The sequence below is a fragment of the Octopus bimaculoides genome, chromosome 3 (assembly GCF_001194135.2).
Source record: "Octopus bimaculoides isolate UCB-OBI-ISO-001 chromosome 3, ASM119413v2, whole genome shotgun sequence".
NCBI lineage: Eukaryota > Metazoa > Mollusca > Cephalopoda > Octopoda > Octopodidae > Octopus > Octopus bimaculoides.
This window is the reverse complement of record NC_068983.1, coordinates 16,876,426-16,887,492: the sequence shown is the minus strand read 5'-3', so window position 1 is coordinate 16,887,492 and position 11,067 is coordinate 16,876,426. Positions and strand designations below refer to the sequence as shown.

Here is an 11,067-nt window from a genome sequence, read left to right as displayed (position 1 = left end):
TTTATGTAGTATTTTTGGTACCGAAAGACTTTCAAACTTCGTATACTTATCTATTTTGTGTTATAGAACAGAAAAATATTTTTGTATTCGGATTTATTTCATGTAAAAAATTGTCTTATTTCGATAATTTCAACCAATCACTGACAAGTATTCAGCTGTTTACAGTTACTCCTAAGCGGTGTAAAGCGTATTTAATCTCCATTACTTCTGACATTTTGCAGAGGCAACACACATGTGTTTGTTTTCCCTAACCGACTTGCTCCTTCCCTCAAAAACCATGCCTTGTGCCTATAATAGAAAGGTTTATTAGCTACTGCCAATATGCTTCAGCCATTTTTTGACAAGGAAATAATAATTTTATCATTGCCGCGAATCGTTTGTTTACATAGTCAGCACTTAATTTTTGCGGCTGAATGGACATCAGTCATTGGTTGAAATTACAGAAATACGACAACTTTAACATGAAATAACTTACGATGTACGTTTTTTTGTTAAGAAGACTAAGAGAAAAAGATGTTTTATATGACACATTCTACCAGTGTCCCAAGTTTCAAAGTGTTTCGTTAAGAAAATACAGGTGCCCCCGTTTTGAACAAGATCCGGAATTCCTTACCTAGGCACAAGGGCTCAGATTTATGGGGGAAGGGAAGATGAGATTGCGTGACAGTCATGATTTTCTTTTAAGAGTATTTGTAATGTATAACAAAAAAATGGTCACAACCAGGAATTGATACTAGGTTATGGGCTTGATCTACCGGGAGGTTATATTAAGTAAAAAAAAATGTAAACAACACTATACAAACACACATATAAACATAAACATATAACTACAAAGAAACATAAACACAAGGACACACATATATTTATACATTCATATATATATATATGTATATATATATATATATATATATATATATGCATGTGTGTATATATATATATATATATACAAACACACATACATGCAGACACAGATGCATTCACATATTTTTAGAGAATGTTTTGATGGTCATAGTTGTTCCATTGGTTTTTGGATATCACTGAGATACAAAACAAGACTTTAGTAATTAGCATTGTTAATTAGCATTGTCATAAGATTACAGAGTGGTTGATGTAACAGGGTGGAGTCCATGCACGAACATAGTTGGAGGAAGGCTGTTTGACAATACAGTAAGTTGGTGTAAATATTTCTCATACTTTGAGATGTCACTGGGTGCAAGTGGTAGATATATAAAGCTGATTGCTGTGGCACGAGAATGGTCCACAATTAATTGGTTAATCATCTTCAGAGTAGAATCACCTAGAGAATAGAACTTCTGCATCATTTCTTCAGAAGATTCATGTTGGTCCTCATTGGCACGGTAGTATGTCAGAATCTGATCCCATGGAACTATTTTGATCCGAGCCAAGATACGAAGTTGTCGTAAGAAATCATCCAATTTTTTCTCTTTCTGCAAAGTATTGTCGTTTACAGTGTCAACACAGAGAAACACTCTTAGAGTGGTATGCTTTTTCCATTTGGGAACCATATGCAGAATACAAGCCAGCTGAAGCATATAAAGACAAGTTACGTCAAAGTAATTTGAAGTTTCTGGTTGGAAAAAGTTCAATGGCCAGACATCAATGAAATGCTCAGATTTTGAAGACAGAATGGAATTTTTGTCAAGCTGATTGAAATGGCGACAAATACAAACGTTTTTCTGCATTTTCAAACAATCTCGTATGAATCCAACAAACTCTTCAGAAGATTGTACACTATGAGGGTCTTTGTCCGACCGAACTGCACCAAAACGCTCACTAATATTTTCAGAAGATCCATCTTCGACTGAGTTAACAACAGTTCCATGACGAATTCTAGTTTTCATGAAACTATCAACAGGAGTTGCATCATCATAAAATCCAAAACACACTGTATTTGGTTTCATTCCCCCAAGACCTGAAATTCTAGCAAGATGAATCAAACCTTCGGAGACACTAGATGCCATGGTAACTTCAGGGAAAGCTTTAATTTTGAGATAGTCGATTAAGCTTAGCCATTTGGAATAGTCATCTTGGATGGGATCAGACAAATGTTTGTTCAAAGTACCTATTTTGACGTGGCCAATAATATAAAGCCCACCTTTCTTCAGATCATTTATAAAGTCCATGAGTTCACAGGACTGACATGGGTGAGCCACCATGAGAAGAATCTGTGGACGCCAGTACTTCACGTGATCTTTGCGAGTGTCTAACATTAAGAGATATTTTCGAACTTGATGGAAGATCAATGCTTGGCTAATGGAACCCCAAGATGAAGGCAGCGAACGGATATGCAGCAGAATGACAAGCAGGAGCAATACTATCACAGAGATTGATGCATAGAGTGGGCTTACATAAAAAGACATAATGATACAACCAATGAGCCCCAGGAGCGATGTATGCCAGGAGAAATATTTGAAAGTAGGCCTACAATAAAAGAAAAAAAAAACAATTTTATACAATTTAAAACATTTTAGTTTCAAATATACTTCAACATTATTCAGCTCAACTATTCATAAGAACTAGAATAGATCTTATGCCCTAAATAGAGTGATCTAGCAACCATTGGAATTAACAGAAGAACTGATGAAGAGGATGTTGATGCAGTAAATAGACAAAATTATAATTCTTGGTAAACATGCTATGCAGTTTTTCATGACTCCTTACATTCTGAATTCAAATCCTGCTGAGGTCAATTTTACCTTTCATTCTTCTAAAATTGATAAACTAGGTTGCTTTATATTCCTATAATACATTCTGGGTGTAAATGGTATTACACTATAGAAGAATGAAGGAGCATAGCCTAGTGTTTAGGGATCTCATGAGTGTGAGATTGTGGTTTCAATTACTGGACTGAGTGGTGTGTTGTGTTTTTGAGCAAAACACATAATTTCATGTTGCTCTACAATCACTTTGACATCTGATATGTGGTACACCATACACTTTTACAGGCAATGCTGATTTGATAGAGGGAAGTGAGCTAATGTACAGCACAAACATTTGATCACAATAAACAAATCATTTGTGCAGGTTGTTCAGCAAGAAATTGCAGAACTATCATCTGTTGCTTACGATAGGAGAGGCCATCATACATCATCATCGTTTAACGTCCGCTTTCCATGCTAGTATGGGTTGGACAATTTGACTGAGGACTGGCGAACCAGATGGCTGCACCAGGCTCCAATCTGATTTGGTAGAGTTTCTACAGCTGGATGCCCTTCCTAACACCAACCACTCCGAGAGTGTAGTGAGTGCTTTTACGTGCCACCGGCATGAGGGCCAGTCAGGCAGTACTGGCAACAGCCACGCTCAAGTGGTGTTTTTTACGTGCCGCCTGTACAGGAGCCAGTCCAGTGGCACTGGCAAAGACTTTGCTCGAATGTTTTTTCACGTGCCACTGGCACAAGTGCTAGTAAGGTGATGCTGGTAACGATCATGTTCGAATGGTGCTTTTTATGTGCCACCAGCACGGAAGCCAGTCAGCTGCTCTGGCAGCAATCATGCTCGGATGGTGCTCTTAGCACTCCACTGGCACGGGTGCCAGTCATACAGAGAAATATATTTCACCATTTAAAAAAAAAACTTTTTCATGAACTAAGACTCTATTTGACTCTTCATCTGTACTGGAGTCAGTTTAGTATTTAATTTATTTTGGCATTAAAAAGGTTTATTTTTGTTTTATTTTGATTTTTCAAAAATATCTTAAAGAACTTGTCAAAAGTCAGGCTTTGAAAATCAGTCCCACAATCTCACAGTGTACCATGAAACTCAGTCCCATAATCTCAAACGATGCACTGTGAAACATAAAATTAGAGAAAACATCAAATATAAATATGAAAGAAAATTTGTTTTAAAGTGAAAGTTTACCTGAAATTTGGAGCAGAAGCTACTTCAAGACCAAGGCAAGCAAGATTGGTAGAGGCATAGGACAGCAAGAAGCAGACTGAGGTAAAAGGGGCAATGGCATTGAGGGAACCAATAAGGAGAACAAGCTGAAAAGAATGAGAAAAATAAAAGTTGTAATTCAGTGTTTTAGGAAAAAAAATCACATCAGTATTAAACTGTTTAATCCTTTAGCATTTGTACTGACTATATCTGGCCCCAAATATTCTACCTGTTTTATGTTTGAACTGGCCAGATCTGGCCCCTCACACCTACTCAACATGGTCATTCTAAAAATAAAGAATCATATCATCAGAATCTTGAATCTACAAGATAATGCATGATCAATTCAAAGTGATGTGAATAAATATGCATTACATTTGAAAGAGTCATTTGTATGTTAAAGGGTTAATTCTTCAGTAATGATATTTCTGTTGAAATACACTGCCTCTGTTTAAATTAAATTTGAAAAAATTTGATAATTTGACAAAAATAACTTTGTCATTATTAACATAAAATTATGATGGAAAGTTTTAATTTAGATTATTTTAAGACAGTATGATTGTATTGTAGAACCAGGGGCAGTCTCTGGTGGGTCAGTATCCAAAGAATTAAAATTGGTGGAGTTTTTCAAGATATATACAGTCAATCAGAGTAGCAGTGTCTTTGATGCTTTATGATGTATATGGCTTAGACTAGGAGAGAAAATGTTATGAGCGACAAATGTTTTGTACCTGAGCAAAGAGCCAAGTGATGAGGACAGCAACAAAAGGGTTTCCATTACGTGATGTAATTGTAGCTGGGCTCAAAACAAACCCTGTAAAATAACACAAAAAAAAAATCATTTAAAAACATGTTCTACATTCATCATTCTCACTCCATTCACCCGTTTCCCATCTATAACCATCACGCACTCTCTCATACACTCTTATGTGGAGGCACATGGCTTAGTGGTTAGGGTGTTGGACTCGGGTGACGCATTGCGTTCTTGAGCAAAACACTCCATTTCATGTTGCTCCAGTCCACTCAGCTGGCAAAAATGAGTAATCCTGGTGTCCTGTCCAGGCAGGGAATATATACACCATGAAACCGAAAAACTGACCCTTATGAGTCGGTATGACTTGAGATGGTAAGTTTACCTTTACCTTTACCATACACTCTTGCAACCTCTACCCACTCGCACTCCCTGTTCTCCTATCCCAACTCACTTCTACTCACCTCATACATTGAGGGTCCACCCCGACACCTCATCACTACCATTCATATCTCTTTCCAGCTCTGCCGCAGTCACTCCCACCCTCTCTTCTTAAATATGATAAGCCATGTAGCTCTTCTACAACTAGAAATTTGTTCTGCTCTGGCCCCTTCTCTCATACTTCAACCTCTTCATCTCCTAGCATAAAACTGCCTCTCTCTTTACTATAGCCCCTTTAATTCGGAAAAGGGGAATCTTAATGCTGCAAGGTGTGTTGCAATCTCACAAGTATTGGTGCCATGAAAAAAGCTCCCAATACACACTGTAAACTGGCTGGAGTTGGGAAAGGTACCAAAACAGACATCACACAATGTAATCCTCAAACTCAAACCACCACAATCAATCTTAATTCATCAAATGCTTCTAACACTGATGAGGATTGTTTCAAGTAATAAATTAAAAGAGTAAAAAGTAATATTTAGCAATTAGCTGATGTTGAGATTATAAATAATTAAAAATGAAAAAGAAAACAAAAGAGAAGGAAACAAACTGAATAACTTACAGAACAGATGATCATTAGCTAATCTTTCTAAGACACGGGAACCACCAATTAGATTTCCAAGCGCTGATGAAAATGTTACGGCAAATATTCCTATCACAACAAATGGCTTCCATATGTTTATATCTTGAAGGAACACATAGTCATTCACAAGCAGGAATCTGGAAAGACAGATAAATAAATGTACTGGCATGAAACTTGAATCACAAGACACTTTGAGTCACGGTTTCAAAAAAAAAAAAACATGCTCATATCCTCTACAACACACATTAAGCATTCTTTTTTCTACATTTGATATAAAACAACATGTATGTCATCATCATCATTTAAAGTCCATTTTCCATGCTAGCATGGGTTGGACAGTCTGAACGAAGCTGGTAAGGTCAGGGATTGTACCAAACTCCATTTTCTGCTCTGGCATGGTTTCTATAGCTGGAAGCTCTTTCTAATACCAACCACTCCACAGAGTGTAATGGGTGCTTGCTTTTTATGTGGAACCAGCACTGGTGTATGTGTGTGTGTGTGTGTATATATATATATATATATATATATATATATATATATATACACACATACACACTATTTTATTAAAGCCAAAATATTTCACAAACTGTTACTCAGAGTTTCATATTACCATTCATCACACAGTAATGATAATATAGACTAGTAAAGAATTTTTCTCATAAATAGTGAGTATATATATAAATTCATTCACAAGGCTTTGGTTGGCCTAGAAGACACTTGCCTAAGGTGCTGTGCAGTGGGACTAAACCCGAAATCATGTGGTTTTGGGAAGCAAATTTCTTACCCACACAGCAATGCCTGCACCTACAAAAATGTATATACATATGTGCAGCACTATCAGAGTGGCAGGTTTTCTACAGCTGGATGCCCTTCCTGTTGTCAACCCTCACCTGTTTCCATGTGAGGTAATGTTTTCTTGCCTATCTATCTACATACACATGCACACACACATTATATTCATACAAACAGGTAACTGTCACAGTAAGACATGCAAATGTTTCGTAAGTCTGTTGTAGCAAGAGACGCACGACTATGTCACCTAGTAAGAGATGAAACACACAAACCTGTCACAAGATGCAGCAATAAGAAAAGAAAGTATGATGTATGTTATAAAGGTGTATGCCATGGCTGCTAATGTCCCATTTGGAATAGACCGGCTCGGATCCTTCAATTCACCTGGAAAAGTAAGAGAAAATATATTAAAACATCATCAAGGGAGAAGTGCAGGAATGATGTAAGATGGTTACCCATGACATAAGAAAGCTGAGACAAATACCAAGAAATAAACAACACTGAATTGTCCAGTTTACAAAATTGGTGTTAGTGATGATGATAATGATTGCTTCCTTCCTTTTCCTGGTCATAAGATTTGGCCCTGGAACTTCACATTAACCACCAAATTAGATGTGAGTGTCCCAGTCTGTAAACTTGTGCTTTACATTTTGATGAAGGAAGGAAGTAATTTTTGAATGGATTCAGGCAATGTTTGAGTGATTTTGGTTGCTACACTCAACAAGTTGAGTGATTACTTAATGCTTCCACATTAGTTTCCATAACCTCTGTTATGTTACAACTTATCAATATATCAAGAGTGGAAGGTGATACGTACACCTTACAAAATCTCATCCAACTATACATATTATATATAAATGTACTATTAAGTAGGGAGGCGCAATGGCCGAGTGGTTAGGGCAGCGGACTCGCGGTTTCGATTCCCAGACCGGGCGTTGTGAGTGTTTATTGAGCGAAAATACCTAAAGTTCCACAAGGTTCCGAACCTTGCTGTACTCTTTCACCACAACTTTCTCTCACTCTTTCTTCCTGTTTCTGTTGTGCCTGTACTTCAAAGGGTCAGCCATGTCACACTCTGTGTCACGCTGAATATCCCCGAGAACTACGTTAAGGGTATATGTGTCTGTGGAGTGCTCAGCCACTTGCACGTTAATTTCACGAGCAGGCTGTTCCGTTGATCGGATCAACTGGAACCCTCGACGTCGTAAGCGACGGAGTGCTAACAACTATTAAGTCCACGTTTCCAACTAACACAACCTACATATCTTACAGCCATAAATTGTCTGAACAGTGAAATAAAGATATTAAGATTAAAATAACCATCTCTCTTAGTTCCAAATGATTTTTAAAGGATGCTGCTTAATTGTTCATGGGTTCATGAAACAGTCAGACTATAAATCTCTCTCTGACTATGAGCCTAAATTTTTGCAGCTAATATTCCTTACATGAATAAGAAACCACACAACAAAATGTCCACAGTAGATACATAGATTGTAAATATGTTTGAGTAATTGCTCCTGTATCATGACAGGAACTGTGAGGATCAGGGTTTAGTGTATAACAAAACATACACCTTGCATGTCTGGAAGGTCACTAATTTTAAGTACTTTTGTTTCCTTATGTAGGTGATCTGTGCAGGTTTTGATGATGTAAAGTGCACTATTTGATGCTTTTAATAGTTTGTTGTTGTGAGATTAATGACTCAGACAGGATTGCTATAACCTATGATGGACCTACTGTAGCAAGGTGGATATGACATCACACTGATTGCCATATGGTACACACGGTAAAAAGTACATTATGTTCCCAGAAGTTCAGTGTACTTGGTGTAAAAATACTTGATATGCCTCAAAATTGTTTATTTGAATTTGTTGTTGCCATTGCTACAACAGCTATCAATCAATTTCCAGATTATTTCACACAGAATCACTAAATCATTCTCCCTTTTATTACCTACTTTGCTACCACATTAATCTATATATATAGTATTCATAGTTTAGAATACACAACCGATAACTGACCTGAATAAATAAATATGAATTTTTAAATTCTAGTTTCAGCTTTCAATTTGTTTGGTTCAATTTTAATTTATGGCAACATGTCAATTTTTATCAATTTTGAAGTGAAAAATATTTTTAAAAAAGTGAATCGAAATTGCTTTTGTCATCTATAGTTAAAAACATTACTAATTTACTTCCCTTGGCTGCACATTATTTCGAGCTGTGCGCGCATATGTGTGTATTGAAGGGAAATAATTTATTTCACAAAGCCTGTCTTCCTTAGCGTTGCTTCCAGAAATGGTATTAATTACATCTGTGCACCCACTCACACATTCGATAGGTTTCTTTCAGCTCCAATCGACCAAATTCACTTATAATGCTCTGGTTGGCACGAGGCTATTATAGAAGATTCTTACCCAAGGCGGCGAGCTGGCAGAAACGTTAGCACGCCGGCCGAAATGCTTAGCGGTATTTTGTCTGCCGTTACGTTCTGAGTTCAAATTCCGCCGAGGTCGACGTTGCCTTTCATTCTTTCGGGGTCGATTAAATAAGTACCAGTTTTGTCTCTCCTTGTTTGTCTCCTCTATGTTTAGCCCCTTGTGGGCAATAAAGAAATAAGAAGGTTCTTACCCAAGGTGCCTTGCAGTGGAACTGAACCTAGAACCATGTGGTTGGGAAGGTAACTTCTTACCACACAGCCATGCCTGCTCTGCTTTAGGGGAAAATTGAATGGGTTGACTGTCACATTGTTATTTGAAAACTAGAAACCTGGTCTGAATGCTTGTAACAGAGTGGAATCTTGATTAAATCGCCTATTTAAGTTAGGCCATGGTGGAATTTGAACCCAGAAAACAAAGAGCTGTAACATATCTTGTATAGCATCCTATCCAACTCTCTAATGTTTCTGGCAGTGCATCGCCCAAGCTGACTAGAATAAATCCTTCAAGACATTTCCTAACATACATACATACGCGCGCGAACGCCCACATGTGGGCTGTACAAGGCCAAGACTGAAGACATCGACCACGTTCTTGCCAGCTGTGAGAAAATATCTTCCAGATATTATCGGTACTACTAAAGCAGCGCGGACCCGAACGCGCAGTCGCGCTAGCTAGTCTTGAGTGGTCGATCCTAACCCTAACCCTATCCCTAACCCGCGTGTGCAAATGAATACGTGTTTAGGGTTAGGGTTAGGGTTAGGATCGACCACTCACGACTAGCTAGCGCGGAAGCGCTGCTTTATTAGTACCGATATTATCTTTCTACGAGGCACGACGCGGTGGTCAGAACAGCCTGGAATAGTATAACAAAAAAGAAAACACTTTTTGGACGAAATTAACTACGTTGAGACTGATGGGTTAAAAGAATATTGCTGGAACTTAGACATTAAAACAGCCACCAATTGTTGTGAGGGGGAGCCTTAAGAAAAAGATATTTTATTGTGGAAAATCAGCTGTCCTCTAGACACCAATGTGGTTAGAAGAGAAAGGGGACATCTATGGACCATTGATAAGAATTTTGCAAATCCAGTACCCAAGGATACACTTTCAGCTTCATACTTATTATTATTGGAGTAATGGGATACAAACCCGTCTGAAGCAAAGTATGAGTGAACTTGGGTTCTTGGGGAAATAATGCAAATCTTTAATTCATACACTTCAAATGATCATGATATTTGGGACTGCAAAGTGAATTACCTTTCCTTGTAAACGTAAAGACTTCTGAAGCCAACGTTACAGATTTACTTCCATTAGTACTGCAATATCGTACAAAGGGAAGTAAATGTGCAATGTCGATTTTTTTTTTTTATAGCTTTCTATTTAATTTTCCTCTCTCTCACAATGTCTCACAAATCTGTCATTTTTCATTGTAGAAGTTAAAAACTCACACGAGTGCCAAATACAAAATTCGATCCAGGAATTTCAACTATGTTTCGTGGTCTGCTACCACAACAGTTCCTTTATAGGATCCAGTTAGCTCAAGACATCATCAGGAGGAACCACGTCCGGTTTCGGCCCCTACTCCTCTACCGTTTTGACGTGGCGGGCCCCCACTTTCGGAGGTGTCTTCAGCTCTAGTGTTGGCTGCATGTCTTCTTTCTTCTATTCCCTGGCCTCTTCGATGCAGCATCAACGAGTGTCAGCATCCGACTGACTGTCTTGTCAAATTCCCCTTTTTTATACCTGCTGCTAGGCTCCAGCAGGCTGCCCCAGCAAGTTGTCACGTGACACTGTCTAAATTTCCCGCTGCTAGTGTCCAGGAGGCAGCCACAGCAAGTTGTCACATGACACTGTCTAAATCATCGATCAAATGGTTAGAAATAGCAGCCAAATGGTACTACTCAAGCAGAGCGGACCCGAACGCGCAGTCGCGCGTCCGCGCTAGCTAGTCGTGAGTGGTCGATCCTACGAAAAGTGCGCGCGAGCGCGCGTGCAAATGAATACATGTGTGCGCATGCAAATTAGTAAATAATTTCTTTTAAACAAAGTAAATAATTTTTTTTAAATTACTTTTTTCTTTTCTAAACAACGTAGATAGGTAGAAGGAATAAAAATAACACACTATCTGTTTTTGTTAACTTCATACATTTTTTTTCTTTT

The 11,067-nt window shown here is 38.0% G+C and overlaps 1 protein-coding gene across 2 annotated transcripts in view; it reads right to left on the bottom strand.

Moving 5' to 3' along the window:
• Positions 1-925: 925 nt before the first annotated feature.
• Positions 926-11,067, bottom strand: part of LOC106883331 (solute carrier family 12 member 9) — a 113,217-nt gene continuing 103,075 nt past the window's right edge. The window contains exons 7-11 of one of the 2 annotated variants that reach the window (XM_014934298.2): positions 6,740-6,851; positions 5,655-5,812; positions 4,632-4,714; positions 3,883-4,007; positions 926-2,442 (exon numbers count right to left, since the gene is read on the bottom strand). In XM_014934298.2, the coding sequence (XP_014789784.1) occupies positions 1,095-2,442; positions 3,883-4,007; positions 4,632-4,714; positions 5,655-5,812; positions 6,740-6,851 (1,826 nt within the window). In that variant the 3' untranslated portion in view covers positions 926-1,094. The remainder of the gene's footprint in view (positions 2,443-3,882; positions 4,008-4,631; positions 4,715-5,654; positions 5,813-6,739; positions 6,852-11,067) is intronic. The other variant, XM_014934297.2, reaches the window with a different exon arrangement.